Raw genomic sequence first — 21,835 nt, forward strand, 5'->3', positions numbered from 1 at the left:
CTCACCGGAAGTCTCTTCAGCCCTGCGCTAGCTTGGCGCTTGTTTTGCGGAGTCTCCGCGGCCGCACACGGAGCCACACGCTCAACGCGGACTCGGACCGACTTTGGATTTCTGCTTCTTTTTTTCCCGGGGAGTTATTTGGAGGAAAAAAAATCCTGTAGGGACAAAACAAGGAGTAAAGAGCCGGAAAAAAGAGCTTAAAGTCGGTTTGTGTCGGAGGAATGGCGGACCGGGACCCGGTGCCGCTTCCTGCAGAGGTTCGGGCCAAACTGGCCGAGCTGGAGCTGGAGTTATCGGAGGGTGAGTAAGGGGATTCCCCCCGCTGAGCTCGGTTCTGGTTCTGGTTCTGGTTCTGCTGTTCTGATGGGATGTCAGCTGTGAAGTTTTTTTCTGCTGCGGGTTGGAAAAGTCAGAAGTTCAAGTCCGGCTTAATGAATTCACACATGGCGCTGATTGATGGAGGGATGCAGAGGATGTGCTGGCGAAGCTGTTTGGTTGCATTTGTTTGCAAAAATAATATTTAATGCGGCTTAAAGTCAGTAATTAATGAATATCTTTGGAATATGAATTTAAACCCCAACTTTTTAATTCACGCTTTCTGCATGTTTTTTTTTTTTTTTTTTTTTTTTTTAAGAAATAATCAGCTGTATATGATCTAAAACAGGAGTGGACAAACTTTAAAAAAAAAATCATTTTAAACAATAAAATCACCAAAAATGTTGCAACTTTTTAACTTTTTTTTTTTACTGAACAATAAACTCATTTTAACATTTGATATTCCACTTCCGCTTATCGGCAAGCTAATTTACGTATTGGCTAAATATTTAGCTTGAACCTAAATATTTAGTTATTAATATTTATTGTTAATGTTTCGGTTGGCAATTAAATGCTTGAAACTAGATATTTAGTTTGTTAACCCAATATTTATTTTAAAAGTTAAATATTTAGCTTAGACTTAAACATTTTGGCTACGAAGTTAAATATTTAGCTCCTTGACCAAGCTAATAGTTAGCTGGTTAGCTTTGTTAGCTTCCTAACTAAAGCTAATTTTTTAGCTCAGACTTAAACTTTTCAGTTAGGAAGCTAAATAAGCTAAGTATTTAGCTTATTTAGTTAGTTAGTTAGTTAGAAAGCTAACTACATACCCATTTAGCTTGACTAAATATATAGTTTGTAAACTAAACATTTAGCTTGTGAATTAGATCTTGTGTTTGGAACTCTGACATTTATAAATGTATGAATAACATTGTACAAATATGACTTTGAAAAATGAACATTTGCATTGTTTTGTCTCTAAAGCCAAAATATTACTGTTAAGTTTTTACTGTGTAACTTTACAAATGGAACCGCATAGCATTTAGCCAGACTTTAATTCAGCAATTAAAAGCAGAGCTGTGTCAGTAGCTCCATTTCTATTACATATATACGCAAAACTTTGTCAATAATGTCGATAAAACGCAATTTAGCAAACGCAGTGTTTCCATTAAATAAAAAATGATTAAGCTTGTTGATGCGATAAATCATTAAGAAAACCTGCCTCCAAACTACTTCCTGTCCTTTTCTTTGTGGTTTCTGCCAGTGACAACATCCTGGTTGTTGATCATGTGACTCATGTGATGCTAAAAATGTATTTTTAGGAAAATGCACTAATTTCCAAAACTTTTTTTGTTGAAAAATTTTCAAAAATGTTTTGAAAAATTTGTGTTCATTTATTTACGAAATGTCAAATTGCATATTGATGTATATATATTAATTTAAAAGTTGTCATTTTGTCATGGTTTATGTAATTCTTGAATTGTGGTCCAGGATGGCTGCAGAAAATCATTGTAGTTGTCCTCAAATGGCCCCCGCGCCTCACTTTGAACACCATTCATGTAAAACATCCAGAGAAGAAGTTTCCACACCTAAAATTTGGATTTGAATGGGGGGAAACAAAGAAGCAAAGAAATAATTAGTCACATACACCCTGCAGCCAGGTGGTTTTTCTAAAGGAAGAATCTGTTTTTTATCATCCAGTTTGCAGACTCGGGTTGGTTTTCTAGATGCAGAGATGCAGTCTTGGTATTGATTTTCTCATTAGCTCTCCCTCCTCCCTGCTTGTTTCTTTTATTTTTTCCCAGATTGATATGTCGCTCTGCTGCAGCCTCTCTCTGTGTGTCAGTGTCATATTTCAGCTGTTTTCCCTCCTGGAGGGACTCAGCCTTGTAAGGAGAAAACCAGAGGAAGGGGAAGTGTGTGTGTGTTTTTCTTTTTTTTTTAAACAGCTGAAATGCAGAGGAGTTAAAAAAAAAAGGTGACACACTTTCATGTGAAATTTCTCTTTATGTAAACAAGAGAAATGGGGTCAGATGCCCCGTTGCATTATTTACATGCTTAGCTGACGAATGCAAAGCTTTGACCCAATTTTGCAACCCCCCTCTGAAGCCCCTCGTCGCAGGATTCCTGCACCGCCTCGGAGAGACAGAAGACGCCCTTGAGCAAGGCATTACACCCTGGTGACTCTGGAGGAGCAGCAGTGAGCGATACGGCTTAAAAATATCAGATCCAATTTTAATCTATTTTCTTCTAGCTTATTTAAAAAAAAAAAAAAAAAAGAAGCGTATTTGAGAGTAAATATTTTCAAAAATATCATCTATTCAAATCCTCCCTTCTGTGAGTTATGTGATGGAGTAATTATGAGACAGAAGTCGTAATATTAGCAGAACTAAAGCGCAATTTTAGCAGAAAACTATGAGAAAAAAGACGTTTTAATTGAATTAACTTCCACGAAATCAACTGAGGAAGGTAAATTTCTAACTAGTTAGAAGTTAGACTAAAATCTAATGTTTTGTAAAGTTTTATTGAAATTTCAAATTTTTATTTTTTTATTTTTGACATTTATTTCTAAGGAAAGAAATTAGAAATTTTCAAAAAGTGGCTTATTTCAATCATCCCTTCTCTGAGTTGTATGACAGCGAATCAGCGCCGGTATGCGGGCGTTTTTGTTAATTTATAACCAGTCGTAATATTAACTCAATAAAGATGCAATTTTACTAGAAGATTGTCTTAAAATTATGAGAAAAAAGTCGTTTAATCAGAAGAAACTTTGATAATTTTGTTATTTATGTTTACCAATCTGTTGTTTTGAAGTAACTTAATAGTGACGGTATAACAATAATGATGCAAGAACACATTCTCAAAAATCAGTAGACTTGAAATTCTTGTTGACATTTAACACTGGCAATGAAAAATATTTTAAATATCCAAAATAAATAAACAAAACTAAAGAAATAACAAGTAAGGTCAATTAAAAAGTGTCTGTAAACTAAACTGTCCTTCAAAAGAAGCTCTACTTCAGACCAAAACACTAAGAATTTTATCATCCAGTTTTTGGTAGAAAGAGAAAAACGCTAAATCATGCAAATGATAATTATTGATTTATCACACAATTAATTGGTTTATTGTTTATTGGGACAGGCTTACGGTCTGTTCTGGTATCTGCTGCTTTTTTTATTGATCTGTGGGATTTGGGTGCAGCCTGACCTTTGGATGGTAACTTTATTGCTCAGAATGAATAAAAGCTTTCACCTTATCTGTGAATGTGAATCAGGATTTTTACGGTATCTGACTCCTAAACGGAAAGCAGGACTAATGACTGATGTTTCTGACTGTCGATCTGCGTAGATTTGACTCCATTTCTAACTTTAAACACCAAACATGGTCAGATTACTTACAAAAAATGTAACTTTTTAACGATGTTCGGTTAAACTTGGAAGCTGCAGCGGACTGTTTGTTGTTCTCTAATATTTGATTTTAATTGTTTTACCTTCCAGTAAAGCTGCCATTAGTCTCCAACATAACCATCGCCGTCAGGTGAAGCACTCAACTCCAAAAAACATTGATATTTTCAATCGGTAAATGATTTTTATGGATTATTTTCTGAAACTTTTCAATAAAATTTCCAACAGTTGTCTTGCTATTTGGTGTGTGCCCACTCTGCTGTCTGCAGGGACAGGTGCCTGCGTCTGTGGGTGTGTACGCGCCGTCATGTGTGGACAAAACTATCAATTTACTGTCAACGGAGCCACTTCATACAAGGTTCCGAACAGTTGACCTAGAGGCATGCCTGATTTTAGTAAAACGCTGATTAATGGGTTGAGTCAGGTGGGTTTAAGCAGGAAAATATCTAAAATATGGAAGCATTTATTTAGAGTTTTATGAAATTGAACAAACTCATAATTTAATCTATTAGGGATGCATTTATCCACTTTTTTTGCAACCGATATCTGAGATTTAGTATTGGCTTTACTAATCCGATGCAGAAAAACAGTGCTGAATTGATTTAAAATGTTTCTGAATTACAAATTCAGCAACTTAAACACACCAAGAGCTTTACAGGATCGGGCAAACATGCAAAAACAACTTTTAATTTGTTCAGTCAGTGTAATTATGAGTAAAGCAGTCAGTGGAAAGTGAATAATAAGCGGACAAAACAATAGGTTGAGTTCTTTGCTCAAAGATAAACAGCTGCAAAGCTTCGATCAAATTGTTCAGAAAGTTCAATTAAAAATGGTAAATGGAGTGGAAAAAGCATACACTGCAAAAACACAATCTTCCCAACTTTTGCTGAAAGGTTTCTTGTAAGTTTTGTCTTTTTCAAGTGTACGGAGAAATTTGCTCTGGAAACCAAATCAAAAATACTTTGTAAGATGTTGTGTTTTTTGCAGGGTAGATTTAGACTGACTAGATCTGCCCTTATTGTCACAAAAAAGACTGATGCAGATATTAATATCTGATCGGTTCATCTCTATAAACCCAAATTGATTCTGTTGTATTGAGAGTTTAAAGATTAATAACTGAAATCAATAAAACAATCTGTTGTTTCTACGTTGAAGGTGAAACTTTCAGATTTTCCCAGCCTTGTTGTTGTCAGTTTTACGGCTGAAGCGTCTCCTCTTGAATCACACCGCCTCACTTCTAGGCCCACCGTTGCCATAGCGATGTCATTTCCTCTCCTCCACCCTGACAGAGGGAAAAGCTCGTTTGGAGACCATAAATGTTTTTTTTTTGATGACTCACCGGCAGTTTTCCCCTCCAGGTTATCTGCTCCAAGGTTTTCCAGTGAAACCAGCTTTATTTGGGTGGCCCAGAAAAACACTCAAACTTTAGGGAGTTTTTTCTTCCTCTAATATGAACAGCAGGAGCAAAACAGACTAACAAAGCTAAAGTTAAAGCTAGCATGAGCTAGCATCCCTCCTCCTGTTGTTGTTGTTGTCCACATGTTCGTCATCGGCTGTCAGCCGTCTCCTCCGGCCCGGTGGCTTCTCGCATTAATATTCATCGGCCCGCGCTGTCAGCCTGCCGGCGCAACAAATCTGAGGGCTGGAAATGTCAGCGGGGCAAGCAGACTTTCATTTCAGGCCGAAGACAGGTTGATGTCTCCTCAGGAAACGGCCCGGATGTGAAGGGAAAGAGGAATCAGTAGCAGATTCACCAATTAGTACATTAACCTGAAGAAAAACCCAGTTTACTTTTCCTGTCTGCCATTTTAGCTACTCAACATTTCAACAGCTTCACATGCAGAAAGGTCTTAATTTGCTAATAAATCACCATGCCTACCAGTTGGTGTTGGACATGTTTGGTTAGTGCTCATGTTTGGTTTTCTTCAGATATGGCTCTGTCAGACGTCTTTTGGTTCCCTTCAGATGCAGCTTTAAAGGGATCCACGACTCGTTGAACATGAACATCTTGTTATCTTCCTTTTAGCCTAAAAGTTGTTGTTTGAGATGCATAAAAACTCATAATTACTCAAAAAAATTTACATCTTTACTATATTTTTCACCCATTTTTTTGACTTGTGCAATGCATTCTGGGCTGGTGATGCGGGTAGCTTCAGTCCACAAAATGTCAGGATTGACGCAAAGTTTTAATGAGCTGTTATACGCAAGATATCAGTTGAAACAAAAAGACAGACTTTTGAGCTACTGTTTACTGTGCTAGCTAGAGCTAACAACATGAACAAGAGCTAACACCATTAGCTATAGCTAACACATTTAGCAGAAGCTAACACATTTAGCAGAAGCTAACACATTTAGCAGAAGCTAACGCATTTAGCAGAAGCTAACACATTTAGCATGAGCCAAGACATTTAGCATGAGCTAAGACATTTAGCAGGAGAAAGGTCATGCCACCACTTTGGAAGTATTTCAGATATTGAAAACAAAAAACTAATAGATAATTATCAATATCAACTGATATGAAATAAGTTTTTAAGGATCTAGCCTAGTTTATATGCCAGTTGTGAAATCTCCCTTTTCCTCTTAAGTAAAATGTTGTTTTTTAACAAAGCTCTTATGAAGTGAGTTCTGGGCAATAAAACCACCAATAACCCACTGATTCATAATCCTACTGTTTGTTTTTATTCAACAACTGTTGTTGACCGTTAACGAGGGCTGGAAGTTGTGTTTGTTAGGAAAAACGTCCCTTGTTTTTACCCTGTCCTGTGGGATAGTGTTAAATTAAATCCTGGGAACTGCCTTTGCGGCAGCTTGAGATTTCCTCACTGCTGTTGGAAAATTTCTCCCAACGGCCGCCTGCTGCCCTGCAACTGTTGCCCCGCCGTGTTGCCTGTCAGGGAGGTGATGTCATTGCTGGAGCAGCCGGGAGGACGGGGAGCGGAGAGAGAGAGTTTTTCACTGCGTTTCTGTCGGATTGCATCATGAAGCGGCTCAGTCTGCCACTTTCAGCTCACATGTTCCCGTTTTCCTGCCTCCGGTTGCCTGTTTCCAAAGCAGCAATGCCTCATTTTGGGGTTGCCACTACGAAAACAAACAGTAAATTGGGGGAAATGCATAAGGATGTGTTCTCGGATCTGTCCAGGTTTACAGTGTGTGACCTCCTGACCTCTCTGCTCCCACTCGCCTCTTCTCTGTGGTTGATTAGCACTGGCTGTGTCTCAGTGTCAAAGTTTCGGTTGTGCATAACTTTCCAGTCAGTCCCTAAGGTCTTTATTTCTCTTGATCAGTCATCCTTCCTGGAGTTTTTTCTTGGCTAGTGATCTTGGATGATTGCAGTTGCTGAACTCCGTCCAAGTTGGCCTTTCGGGCCTTTCGTCTGCAGCCTGAGTCGCCACTTAATCCGTTTAAACAGTTCAGCTTTATTGGATTCACTCTAAGGGAGCGGGACGGAAGATGCTGCCCATCCTCTTTGGGCCGTATCTTCCGGCCCAAAGAGGATGGGAGCATCCTGTTTGGGCCGGAAGATGCGGCTGGAAAAACGTGACAATAAGAAACTATTTATTACTTATTTTTTAGGTGTGTCACAGTCACACAAACTCAAGTACTTCTCTTGATAAACATTCCCATTTGTAATGCTCTTCTTTCGGACTCCAGTCACATAAAGAAGTGTGATTTGCATCATTAAACTGCACACAGTAACTATGTTTAATCATATTTCCTGATTTATTGGTATTTATCGATGCTTTCATTGATGAAACAGTGGAGAAAACTGTAAAGCTAACTATCCCAAACATCATTAATACATAGTTCTCATGTGACGTCAAACTTACGGGAACCTTGTAGCTGACGGCCATCTTGGTAGGCATCCATAAATAACTGTCATGGCTGTTGCTATGACAACAGTATACGAGCCACATTCTTTGTCTCTGTCCGATCCCGACAGCAGCGACTTTGTTGACATATTTCTCTTGCACATTGGTCAAAATTTCAATTTAATTTCTTTTTGTTAGTCATCTACGCTTTGCCTACCAAGATGGCAGTTCCGTGGCGCACATCTCTTCCAACGTTTAGACTTGTGGGAACTATGTACAGGAATATATTATGACGACAATAAACCAAAGGTTTCAGCCATATCGCCAACCCTAGTCTTGTATCAATGATATAAAAGTCAGATAAATGTGACTTGATTGTTCAGACGCTTTGAAATGATGCTTTGAAAACTATCGGATACAATTTAGCTCCTCTAATGGACCTGAAAAAAATCAGCATTTTTTTGAGTGAAAAAATCAGAATTGGTCTTGTAAAAGTTTGATATTAGGACAAAAAAAATCAGACGTAGGTTGCTGAAGCCTTGCAGATTGTTCGTCTTTTTATGATACACTGTGACTCTCCAGCTTCTCCAAGCGAAGAATAAAATCCAATTTGTTCAAGGCAGCAGAGTTTGGTTGTTCTGATATTTGGAAAGCAAAGAGCCTGTAAAGCCTGTGGGAATCTGCTGAAGCGAAACTCCGTCACACTTTCTGTTCTCCTTATGTCAACAAACTGTTCCGTAATGTTGAAACTGTGAAATAACTTAAAATTAGCAGACATAGAGGATGTGAAGTCACATGCTTTAAAACAGTCCAGAATGCTTTAAGACATTATTTTTGAGAAGGGTTGATTCTGATTTATAATATTTTCTAAGCTATAAATGTCCAATAATGTCATGTTATCAAACTCTAGTTCGATATGAAAGCATAATGACTTGCTTACAAAAGTTATCATGCTTTTTGACTTATTACCAGATGTAAGCATTGCAAAAAAGGTATTTTAATGTTTTTCCTAATTGAAAGTACTTTTGTTTCTTAAATCTAAGGTCAACCTCACTAATCAGAAATGAAATCGAAACAAAACCAAAAATGTAGAAATCCTGATTTTAAAAAGAAATGCTTCCATGAAGTTTTCTTCAAAACTATTGCTTTTAAACTCAAAACCAGAAAGAAAAATCAAAGTTTGCCAAGTAACGTTAGTCAGAGACTCAGTCAGGAAATGCTGAGTCACTGGTTGCCATGGTGACTCCCACCTTTTTGTGATGACAGAATCAGTGAAAACCCACAGAAAGTTTTTCTTTAAAACGGTTGTTTAATTTAGAACCAGGAAGAAAGAAAAACCTGCTGAGTAATGCTAGAGTCTTGGTTAGTTAAACATAACTGTACCACTTAAGGCTCCAATCATAGATGCCCATTAAATAGTTCAAAAATATGCTATTACTTCATCTCTAAATGCTTTATAAATAATGAATACATGTTTATTATGTATTAAGGATGAGAAGGAAATAAAATCTACTGGTTTCTTGCCAAATAGTCAAATTTGTTCACCAAAATAGTCGATCTGCAGTTGAACATTTCAGACTACCTTTTAAGCATAATAAAGGTCCTTCTCACTCTTAATTAATGCATAATAAACTGTTGGTAATGGTTTCTAAAGTGTTTATAGATGAATGGATAATAAATCTATAAACTATTTATGTTAGCCATCCATAAGGGGAACCTTATAGTAAAGTGGTGCCAACATAACATTTCTTTTGGTTTTAATTAACTAAATGCAATTATGTGGAACTTGTTGAAAAGAAAAAACTTATGTTAAGTTAATGATTAATTTCTTTGAGTTTTCCTTATTTGCATGCAGATGTGAAAGTTGAGACTTGAGTTGAACTTTTGGATCTGGCTGCTGATATCGATCAGGTCTCTGAAAAAGCCGCGTTCTCGTAATCGTTTGAAACTAATGGCTTGTAAAAGTTCGTGCCTCGCTGGTTTATGGACACGCAGCGGAGTCGGGGCCGGCCCTGAACATTAGGAGGCGAGCTGCAGAGAGCGATGAACTCCATCTGTTTCCCAGCAGAATAAAAGCACCTCTCTTCCTTGTCTTATCCCAGGAATCTGCCTGGAATTGCCCCCATCTTTGACTGCATTCTGCAAGCCGGTTTCAGCCACTTTCCTTTTTTTTTTTTAAGATTAGAGCATTGGCTTTAGGAGAAACAGGGGGTGGATAAGGAAAGCATTGTGCTGCGAACGTTAACAACGCCACGGCTAGTTAAAGGATTTTGGCTCCAGGTTCGTCTCTTGGAACGCCAGAGTGATAAAATTTTCGTTGGTCCAAACAGCCGTCCAGGAAAAGCTGCCTGCCGGATTAGTTAGAAGATGATTCTAACATCTGCAGGAATGAGCTGCTCTTTATGCTTGAAACATCTGGATTTACCTGCAGAGTTTAGCATGATAGCTATCTGCTTTCCAGGCTAAAACAGATCAGATCAGAGTGCATGACTGGAACGTTGCAGAAAAAAGAAAAACAAAATCCACCTCCACTGGAGCTGCTGCTTCTGCCCAAAAAAGTCCAGATCTTGGCCTGAGGCTCAGGGACATACTGAACTGACAGAGCAGAACCAGCCGCACAGCTTTGAGCCTCCTGTATACAAACCACGTCGATTGTCCCCCAGAGTGATGGATCCGACCCCCGGGGCCGACTGGTGGGAGTCTGGAGCGCAGCCAGGGCTGGCTGGAGGTTTACAGAGCTCCAGATGGCGTCTTCTCCATTTATAAATAAAATTACCTCTGCACATCACAAACACTCTGCTCCACAGTCTGCCTTGTTTCACCTTACAGGGGACCTGTTATGCAAAATTCACTTTTTGCATGTTTTTGTACTTTCATTTGGGTTTCTACTGCTTCTAGAAACAGACCAAATGCTTAAAAAGAAACACACAGCTATTTTTTTTATCAATAAGTTTTTTGGTGTCTGGAAAACAAGCTGTTTCAAAACCTTCCAATTGTTGAGGTACTGCACCGTTACCTAGCAACCCCAGATGAGCCCAGGCTGTTACCTAGCAACCCGAGCTGAGCTCCAGCACAAGACATAACACATAAAACTGCCAGTTAGGACAAACTAACTACTTTATACTTTAAACTTTATACAAAGTGGCCGCTTTTCAATAACATTAAATGGTCCCTATTGAGCAAAATTAGCATTTTGCATGTTTTTGTACTTTCATTTGGATTTCTACTGCTTCTAAAATCAGCCCACGCGCTTAAAAGCAAAACAAACAAAAAAACTCCCAGCCGGTTTTTGGCAATAAGTTAATGTTTTGTGGTACATGGAAAACGAGCCGTTTCAAAAACCTTCCCATTTTTAAGCCACAGTGCCGTTACCTAGCAACCCCAGAGGAGCTAGGTTGCTAGGTAATTCAGCTTAGGTTACCAATCAACCTAAGCTGAGCTCCAGCACAAAATCAAACACATAAAACCGCCAGTTAGGACTTCTGTAAAAAAGTTCAAACTAACTTCTTCATACTGTGTATCAAATGTTTGCAGCATTTTTCAAAATGGTGGCTTTTCAATAATATTAAAGGAGATCTATTGTGCAAAATTCTCATTTTTCCCAACTCAGCAGTTTTTTTGGCAATTATGTTTTTTGGTGTCTGGAAAATGAGCCGGTAAAAAATATTTTGTATTGTTAAGACGCTGCGTTACCTAACAACCCCTGTTGTTAAAGGTAAAGTGAAGCACACAGATTCAAACTGAGGTAAACTCAGGTGTACAGTATTTCACATTAGCACTTATACTGTCACAATAATCAATAAATCAATCAATTAATGTTTCCATCTATGTCGTGTTAGTAAAGCAGAAGGATTTGAGTGAATTTGAAGTGCAGGCCTCAGAGCAGCAGATGACCAGGGATGCAAATTTACTGACATCATGTAAATTTGCATCTTCCAGGTGCAAAAGTCAAGTTTAAAGACACAACTTTTAGAAATATTTGACATTTTTAGAGAAGTTTTCTCCTTCTTCATGTTGTGCTTCAGTTTAACTTGTAATTTAAAAAGCTGAGATAGTTTTTATTTTTTGTTGTTGATGAATTTTGAGTGGAGGATCAAGCTAATTTGCATTTCCCTGCTGGCGGAGCTCCACCACCAGGAGGGTTGGATTTATCTTAGTGCGATCAACATGGACAAAGGGAGGAGCCGCCTCTGAATGGAGCAGAGAAAATTAACTTGAACGAGCTGCAAGTTTGAGTCTTAAAGAACCCGAGAAGTTCAATGCTGGAAACCTGAACAAGCTTTTCTTGTTAAACTTCAGGATGTGTGAATGTTCGAAGGGCAGAAATACTGCAGAGGACCTATTATGCAAAATTCAGATTTTGCATGTTTTTGATCTTCCATTTGGGTTTCTACTGCTTCCTAAACCATCAAACCGGTTTTTGGCATTAAGTTTTAGTGTCCGTTTCAAAAACCTCTGGATTGGCCCGTTACCTAGCAACCCCAGGGAAGCCCAGCCCTGTTACCTGGGAACCCAAGTTGAGCTCCAGTACATTTGGTCAGCTGGTTTAATGACTGCTGGAAAAAACAAGTGTTTTGCTGTTGACTTACGATCTAGAAATCACTTTGCTGTATTCTTTTTGGTTGTGCAGGATGCTCTACTTCTGCTTTTCAATGATGTAAATAATAATAATGTATCTATTTGCAGCCATTTTTACGTGCGTGTTAAAACGTGGAGTTTGGGGATGTCGCTATCAGCAGCTTATTTGGATATAAAGAGACAGAGACCTTATAATGGCTCAAAAGAACTACACAGATTAACATCTCATTATTTACGAATGATTTGGTGCCAAAAATGCAATGAACGTTTTGTATTACCTATAAAGATATTCTAACCTGTTAAATAAAGCCTAATAGGTCATCTTTAAAGGGCAGCATCACTTTAAAGATTAAGTGAACTCCACAAACAATCACTCAAATGGAGATTATCGCCCCCGTTTTGATTTAAAAACGTCCGCACCTGGAATTGATCCAGATGTTTAACTCAGTTTTTCCTGCAGTTAATCCTCAGAGTCGCTTCCTTAGAGTCCAAACTCTCCAGTGGCATGCTGGGAAACATTTCTGACCCTTTTGAAGAGGAGTGAGAACCTTTTTGACCCACTTCATCTATTAACTCTCAGCAGAGGGAAGTCAGCGTCTTCATTATCTGCATCCTTCTAACCGGCACCGTGATGAAGAAGAGTGATTTATGGATACCCTTCGTCCCGCTCACAGCAGGGATGAAGGATGGGATTACCTCTTTTTTTTTTTTTTGCTCCTTTCAGGTTTAAAACGGCTCAGGCAAACACACCCACATCTGTTTGTTTATTGGTGAAGTCGTTTGGCTTTCATTGTGCGATCCGTTAACTTTTCTCCGCCGTTTAGAAGGAAATGTGTTGAACTACATAACGGCAAATATTGCCTCAGATTATGAGGCGACGGTGTGTTCGACCAGTTTAAGCCTCTGAAATGCGTTGCGTAATTCTGGCCTAGTTTAAAAATGATGAGGGTTATGAACTTTTCAGCATGAGGTCATACGGAAACTTCTCTGCTTTTAACGCTGATGCAGGAAGAACCAAATTATCTTTAATCCAGCAGTTTAAGGATAAACAGATGACCTCATGTAGTGAGAGTTTTAGTTCCTTTACTGGGAGTTGGTTGAGTAAAACCCCAAGACTGAGCCCCCAGCGTTAAATTTAGCATAAAATCAACTTTTTCACATGTTTTTCTACAATAACTTGGCTGTTTTTGGTGGGGATATTATATAAAAAATCAACACAAAATAGCACAAAACTGTGAAACAGAAGGAAATTATTCATATTTTTCGTCTTTTTTACTTTTTAAAAACCAATAAAATCCTAATCCAGAGTTTTAGCTTTACTTGATTCAAATTAACTAACAGAATGTTATATTATTGCATTATTAGATGTGACACACCATCATTCTCCTACCACTTCCTGTTTATCATTTCTGCCAGTAGTAACATCCTGTTGTTGATCATGTGACTCGTGTGATGGGGAAAAAGCTTTTCCATTGCAGTTTTGCAAAATGATTGAAAAACTACATCATCCAACTTTTTATCTAAAAATAGAAATTTGACTTGTTTCTATTAAGCTAATTAATTTTTGTAATTTGAAGGTCAGAGAAAACGCAAGTAGTTAAACTTTTCTGTTTTACAGCTCAGTTGGTTTTTTGCCTTGAACTGAACTGAACAGTTGGATGGAAAAATATAAGAAATGTTTTGCATCTAAACACAAACTAACCCAAAACATATGTTTAGTTGTAATTTCCTCACATCATGACACTTCTATGCTTCAGTTTTGGGAAATAATTAAAACTGTAACCAGGCTGGACGGGACGCTCCCCCATGTTCTGGTGGCTCCTTTCCAGCTGCCTTCAGAGGAATAATGGAGGTGCGTTTGCTGGCTCGGAGCTGTTTGGGTTTTATTTTATCTCCCTCCAATGTTCGTGTTTCTGTCTGGTGCTTCCAGCTGTGTGCTTCAGGGACATTAGCGAGGTTTTACCGTTTTTATCTCCAAGACACAACATGGTGATCCAGAGGTCCTTCTCTGCTCATCTGTGCTTCCTTTTTGTGGAAGATTAAGAGAATAATAGATCATTGAAATGTAAGATGAATGGAAAGCAAACTGAACCTGGACTAAATTGTTTCACTTCTGCTGAATCAGCAGTTACTGGAATACTCATAAATATTTAAATCCTTTAGAAACAGCTTTTATATCAGTGTTATTTCCATTTCCTGAAGGTTAACTGCTTAAGTTTGACGGGAACTTATGAAACAAGAACCAAAGCTGTGTTCAGTCCGCTTTAATCGAACTCCAGTCCATTTGAATAGAAAGTCCGTTTCGTTTGGTGAGGTGTGAATGAAAAATCGAACCAAGAACTCTGGCCGGCCTACAAATCTTGGCTTCATTTTGTTTGAAGTGAACTTTGGTGCGGTTCAAATGCATGTGTGAACGGCAAGCAGAACGTAGACCGTGCCAAAAGGAGGAAGTGAACTACAGCGCCGGGCATTCTGGTTAAATACAACCAAAACAAATGTGTTAGCCTAGCACTAGCAGGAGAAATGGCAACAACAACCGCTAAAATCTGATGCTACTCCATTTCATGAAGAAGGAAGTTCCGCTCAGTGTCTTCTTCAGAGGTTTTTGAGTCTTTACCTCCCAGTGGTTTTTGGTGCAGCCCCCCCACAGGTGAGGAGGGGAACAGGTTTTTCAAAGGGTTTGGTTTGTTTGACATAATGAAGTAAAAATGTAACAAATCTTGCAATTTTTGTGCCCAATTGAACCGAATCTACCAGACTATCAGGTGTGAAAACGCAGTTAGTTAGCATGCTAGCACATCAAGAACCTTGGTTTTGGTTTTGTTTTTCTCCTAGCTGTTGCTTTTTAAAATTTATTATAGTTTGTAAAACGGTGATTAAAGGTCTTAAAAGTTGAGCAGGACTTGATCTCTTTTTCCTCAAAATTTGCACATTTTAAAGTGAAGTTCAGGATTTAGTTTGTGCGCAAAAGTCTTCCACTGCAACTATTTTTACACACAGTTACAAGTATAACACTACAGACTAAAATATTTAGTTTAACAGGAGGAAAAAATGGTGTCTGGTTCATTATTCACATCATCTAAAGTTCAGCTGAACATGCGTAGCTTCACGTTTAACATGCTTTGCCATGGCTACCGTCATGGAAACTGGACAGTGACTCCGCCGAGTTAAAACTGGAACATGTCGTCTGCAGATTTCTGCAGGAGTCTGGTTCTAGTCAAAACATCTTCAGGTGGGCAATAAATCATCTGTTGAGCTCAACAGAGCACATCTTCATGGGTTTGAACTGGTTCAGAAAACATGGTGAATGATCTGAGTTACAGATCAAATTAATCTACAGAAAACTCAAATAATCAGACTGTTTCCAACATGTAGATGGATTATAAATACACACAAACTAACAAAAATGCCAACAAAGGAGAATTTTTATGCTAGGTTTGAGGCACCTAAAACACAGTTTCCCAGTAGTCTGGTCCTTAAAGTTGCAGTATGTAACTATTATAAAAGTTTTTTTTACATATTTGTTAAAACTGTTGGGGGTGATTGACAGCGCTAAGACCCGCCTCCTGACTCTGATTGGTTGTTTCTAGTTACCACTGGGAGAGGGCAGAGATCAATATATTTTTTTCACAGATTATCTATTTCATTTTTCTTCAGGACCGTTTGAACAAATATGTAAAAATCTAGCTTCAAACTACCTTTATTTATTTTCCATATTTATAGAAAAGACTCGCCTCATTCTGCAAAATACTTTCCCTTTTGTAACAGAGGATTCATTTTGTTTTAAAGTCTGGGAATAGAAATCAATTTTCAGCTTGTCGGAGGCAGAAAATGTAAGCTGAGGTCTGCAGGAGACAGTGGGGTCTTCAGGTTGATGGTGGATGTGTAAATCTTGGTAAACATGAGGTTTGAAGTGAGACGACAAACATAAACTTTTCACAAACACACAGAAAACCTCCGCGGAGCGCCCACACTCAGTTTATAAACTCCCTCACACATGTAAACCAGCGCTGAGCTTCTGCATTCCCACCAACATGAGTCAGGCGACGTTCAACCGGTTCATAAAATCTATTTGTTTTTGGAAATAAGATACCTTGAAGACGGGTGAGATGGTGGTGAGGGTTGTATGGAGTTAAATTGGGGCCATAAAGTTTGTTCAAAAGAAAAAAAAAATGTGGTGAGCTGTCAGTGATGAGTCCACACCACTGTCATCCGACACCAAAACAGGCCAAAAGTTTGAACCTGGAGAAAAAAAAAGAATCTAAAAAGTAGTTTTCAACATTTCTTTTCACTTTCAAAACATCTTTTTCCAGTTTCAAATATTATTTTTTCCTTTTTCAAAACTTTTTCATTTTCAAATATTTTTATTTCAGATTGAAAACAATTTTTAAGATTCAAAATGTTTTCCTTTTGAACAAGCTTTATGACACCAATTTAACTCCATAGATTTGTGGTGTAGTATGGGTTTCAAACCAATTCTTTTCCGTTTCAAAATTTTTTAAACTTTAACTTTATTTTCAGTTAAAATTTTTTTGTCTTTTGAACAAGCCTTCTGGCTGCAGTGTAGCTCCATAGTGTGGCGTAGGTGATGGGCTTAAGGGTGGGGAGAAAGGACAAAAAGCTCATATTTTGAGACTAGAGCTGTAATGAAACACCTGAAGTCAAACTGCTTTTATTGCAGATCGCTGATAGCGTTTTATAATGACAGCATTGTTTGCAGAGGTCAGAAGGTCGACCGACTTCCCACAGTCCTTGAACAAAATCGGATTTTTGCATCTTTAGAGGGAATTTTGTTGGTGGAAGAGGATCATTTGTGAAGCAGTGGAAGGACATGATGAAAGGTAAAACTTCAGGCGGCAGGCAGGAGAGTCGTTGCACGAATCAGGAAGCCGTTGTGTAAATCCAGGATGTGTCGAGCTGCCAGACGCAGAAGAGAGGATTAAACTGACTGACGGGCTGCAAGGTGGCGGCGAACCTCATTCAGAGGAAATTAAGACAAACTTCCCCCTCAAATTGCATCTAGACTGTGATTGTTGCAAGGGATTAAAGACAACAAACCTTTAGATTAACTAAAGCTGCTTTAAACTCATAAATTAACAACTTGTTCAACAAATTGAAGCATGAATCGGGTAACAATTTTTAATAGGTTCAAGTCAAACAATTTTTAATCTATTTTAGTTTAAGTTAACTTTTTATCAAGGGTTAAGTTGAACACAAGTAATTATTTATATTCACTTTTTCAGTGAGGCATTGTTTTTATCTGGAGAACTGTACCCAAATTTTATTGTTCTCTGGTTTTTCTCACAGATTTAACAGATTTTTCCTGTTATTAACTGAAACTAAACCATCTCTGTTGTCAGTATTTATGCCAAGGAATCCAGTGTTTTGGTGGGTTGTTAGACATTTTTAGGGATTATGTTGTAATCCTTTGAAGTGGGCTGTGTTTTAATTAGATTTTTCTAATGAAGCTCGGTTGTCTTAGTGAAGATGAAACCGATTGTTGGCCTTTAGAAAGGTCGCCTCTCCCTGTTGGCCTTTAAAACAGATCCACCTCCCCTTACATCTCAATTAAAGCTTTATTCTCTCTCAATGTGACAGTATTCCCGTTTCTGATGTCCTCCTTCCCCTTATTAACCTCATGAGACTTTTATTTCTTTTTGTTCGGCTGTAGAAATTTTCCTTCCTTTTCAACTTGATTTCATCAATTTTCCCTCCCTATTTTCATCCTTCTGGTCTCCTTTTCTCTGAGTTATTAACAGATTAAAGAATCCCTGTGTCTTCATGTAGGTCTTGGCTCACACAGAAACCATTTTATTTCCAAACCATGTGTGACTACAGTTGGTTTTGTTGAATATTTAACGAGTTGGATTGGTTGGAGACTGAACGGCTGGTTCTCCTGTCCTCTGACCTGCCTTGGGAAACTTTCCCAAGCAGATGGTCTCTGAGTTTTTGGATGGAAGTCAGGGTGTTCATCAACGCATGCTTCACCTCCTGTAAGTCTGAAAGGTGGCTTCCTGTTGCCTTGCCACCATATGTTGCTGATAGTATGTAGAAAACAAGGCGAATTTTGTGTTGGTAAAGCTTTTTATTTAACTTATAAGAGACGAACAAATGACACATTTTTCAGATGTTAATTGTTTAAAATCATATTAATCCCATTAAATCCCAGTAAAACACCATTAAAGTCATGATTATGTCTCAAAATGTGATAACTTTGGGTTAAATTTATGTTATTAACTAACTCACTCATTCTTTGGTTACCTAGCAACTCACTCATTCTTCGGTTACCTAGCAACTCACTCAGTCTTTGGTTACCTAGCAACTCACTCATTCTTTGGTTACCTAGCAACGACCTGTTGAGTAACTTGCGCAGCAGCAGTTTAAGGTTTAAGGCTCTGTGCCTCATAACTGTTTAAATATACTGTGGCTAAGACAGGAAATGTCACAACACCAGTTTGGAAGTATTTTCAGGTATTTTAAACAAAAAAAAAACTAATAATTATTGATATCGACTGATATGAAACGCTGATATTGTGATATTTTGAGATTTGTCCTGGTACTTTTCATCCCAGCAATCTTCCATTATGTTACCGGAAAATAAAATATGTTCTTAAAAATTGGTTTATTTACTTCTCTGAAAAGAAAAATCTACAAAAAAGTTCAAATGTAACACATAATTCTAACACATAATTCTACTTAATTGCACAGTGCCTATAAAAAGTATTCGCCCCATTGGATGTTTAACGTTCTTATTGGTTTTACAAGTTAAGATCAATAAAATTTGGCTTTTTTGAAAAAAACAAAACAAAACAAAAACAAAAAAACATTCAATGTCAAAGTGTAAACTGATTTCTACAAAAAGAAAATTAAATATAAATATTTAACACAAAATAGGAACGTTCAAACCAGAACATCCACCAGAAGGAAACCAGAGAAGATGCAGCGTCAAAATACAAAAAGATTTCCATTTTGTATTTTTTACCCAGGACTTAAATTGAAATCTTTTTTTCATTATTTTGAATCTGATTCATAAACAAACAAATTATCTTTTCATTTTTAAATAGAACAAATGAAACATGGAGAACGCGAAAGACATTTTCAGAGCGTGGATGCGTCACAACAAATATTGCATCCAAGCCGTCTGTTGCCATTGTGATGATGATTGTTTTAATTTAATTTGTTGTGCAGGTTTTCTCGCAGTAAAACTTGTCAGCTGCATTGGGGTCTGTTTTATGTCGTCGTTTTGCCGTCAGACATGACGAATCGAGTTAAATCGCTGAGGATGTGTCCGTTTGTTCTGCTGCTGCAGATTTAGCCTCCAGGGATGAAGGTTGGCTTGTGAACTGGGTCACCACCAGTCCTTCTGTTTGCTCCCATTGTTGCCAGGCCCTCGCCCCCAAACAAAGACATCAACAGTATAATTTCCACTAATCTGAAGTCAGACGATTTAGATTATTGATTATAGTTTAGCTTTACAGCTCAGACTTGCTTCAGGATGCAGTGAGATCACTGTTTTCTGTTTTCTTGTGGTTTTCTGTCTTTTCTTGGGTTTTGTTTCCTGTGGACCGCATACGGACAGGTCCAATAATCCCCGCCGGCTGTAGGAGGGGCCCGTATGTTCAGCCCTTCTGTTTCTGCTCTTTTTTTCTTGGGAACCTGCAGACCGAAGAGGAAAATTAAGGAAAAGTTTACGCTTTAGCCGAAGAAAAGCTGATAAAGTTTGATGGTAAACCATATTAAACAACAAGTCAGTTCAAAGTGCTTTATATCGTAAAATTAGTAATGAAATAAGAAATAAAGATTACATTTTGTCAAATATCAAAATCATCAAGCAAATATGCATCAAATATGTTGATCAATTTTCTCTGTGCTAAATGTTCTTCAGGTGACGGAAGGCCGACTTTGTAACTGTGTTTATGTGGCTCTGAAGGTTCAGGTCCGAGTTCAGGTCAAGTTCTAGTTTCTAGCTGTATTAACTGAAGCTGACTCTAGATAGTTTGTTTCTGTTCAGCTGGAGAAAGTTTTGGCACCTCCATGTTGGTTTTTGCTCCTCAACCTGTCGCCTTGAGTCAGTGGAGGTCAACAGAGGTCAGAGTTGACATTTCCAGCCTTCTCTACTCCTTAAACCTCCTAATCCCTCTCTACTTTCAACTTCTCTCCTTCCACAATTACAACAATTATCTGAAGAGGCAGCAGAAACCCGTAAATCATGAGAAGTCACACTAGTTTACATCTGAGAGGAGGGAGAAGGGTCTAAGGAAGTGCAGAGTGAGACGGGATGTTGCATAACGAGCGCGGCGTGCTGAGGGATTGGCTCCCGGCCGATCTGGTCGGGTGTTTTCCAAAGACTTGCTCCAGAAACCCAGTTAGTACTGCTGATTGGACCGGGCCCAGAGACGATGCCTGCCCGAACAGCTGATCTCCAAGAACGCACGGATTAAACCCGCCGTTATGCAACCGGTGGCGCTGTCCGATTGGACGATGCGTTTCAGCAGCGGCCGGCCGTTAAAAGCTGCTGAGGTAATTAAAAACCAGTAAGCCAGTCTGTTTTCCTCTGGTACTGGTGGAGCTGGTCTTAGATAAATCTTTGGGTTTTATTACTGAGTTTAGGTTTTACTTTTCTAATCTTCTAGAACTAAAAAAATACAATTACGATTGCTTTTCAATACATTTACAGGAAAAACAAGATTTTAGGACTGCAGAACTCAAAATCTCACCAGGTATGTTTGGTCTAGTTTAAAGTGAAAATATCTTAAAACACTTGAAATGGGACTAGACTAACTTATAAGTAACTTTTCAGCAAGATATACCAGCTTATTTTAGGTAAATAATTTCTTAATATTGATGACAAAGTACTTGTTACATGTGCAGATTATTTCACATGGGAAAAATGTCTTGTTACAAGTGAAATAATCTACAAATGGAGCTAGAAAATTAAGAAACTATTGAAATTACTTTAAGTTTCTGAAAAGTTCAGCTGGAGAAAGTTTTTGTCTTATTTCAAGTGGACTAAGATATTTACACTAGAAACTAGACTAAAATTCATTTGATTTTGTGTTTTTGCAATAATCCCAAACACAAAAAGAACAGTGGTCTAGTCAAAGTCCAGTCTTCTTTATGATGAGACTATTCCTCCATCATGATAAACTGTTAAAGATCGACCGCTGAGTTTTTCTCATCATGGCTGCTCTTTGATTTCCCCCTGACTCTGGTTGGTATTTTAGCTTTCCCAGTTTGCAGATTACCGTACTCCTCTGGGATAAAGCTAATCTGTAGCATGTTTGTTCTTTATTTGATGGGCTTAATATGAGTTTAGGAATAAATTTCATGCTCCATCCTCTGAACAAACTTGAGGTTTTTAATTACATTTTTTCTTCAATGTGACTTTAAGCTAAAACTTTAAAAACTGCTGGACCGAATTAGTCAGGTTAGTTTTAAATAAAACTCAAGAGGATGTTTTGAGAAAACGGCTAACGGAGGAAATGAGGAAGACGGATGGCGGCAGAGGAGATGATGAGGCGGTTTGAGGAGTAATTGAGTTTGATGAGAGCGCAGCTTCAAGTGTGCAATAATTCAGCTGTGGATGTGTGGCTGGGAAATAATTAACATGCAGATTGAGAAGCGGTAAAGGTTTCTCCTGGTGGCCTTAAGACCCGGATCTTAAAGTGATTTCTTTCTTCGACCGGACCAGAACTTTGAAGGCATTCTTATCAGATGCTCCATTTCTGT

At 38.2% G+C, this 21,835-nt stretch overlaps 1 protein-coding gene across 3 annotated transcripts in view; it reads left to right on the forward strand.

Moving 5' to 3' along the window:
• LOC106906506 (disco-interacting protein 2 homolog C) overlaps positions 1-21,835 on the forward strand; it is a 159,305-nt gene continuing 137,470 nt past the window's right edge. For 2 of the 3 annotated variants that reach the window (XM_088014514.1, XM_088014515.1), the window contains exon 1: positions 2-300. In XM_088014514.1, coding sequence (XP_087870640.1) covers positions 222-300 — 79 coding nt within the window. In that variant the 5' untranslated portion in view covers positions 2-221. Of the gene's footprint in view, positions 301-21,835 lie in introns of all 3 variants that reach the window. The other variant, XM_088014518.1, reaches the window with a different exon arrangement.

This window comes from Poecilia mexicana, unplaced genomic scaffold (genome assembly GCF_051168715.1).
Source record: "Poecilia mexicana isolate PSO_F unplaced genomic scaffold, ASM5116871v1 scaffold_17, whole genome shotgun sequence".
Classification (NCBI taxonomy): Eukaryota; Metazoa; Chordata; class Actinopteri; order Cyprinodontiformes; family Poeciliidae; genus Poecilia; species Poecilia mexicana.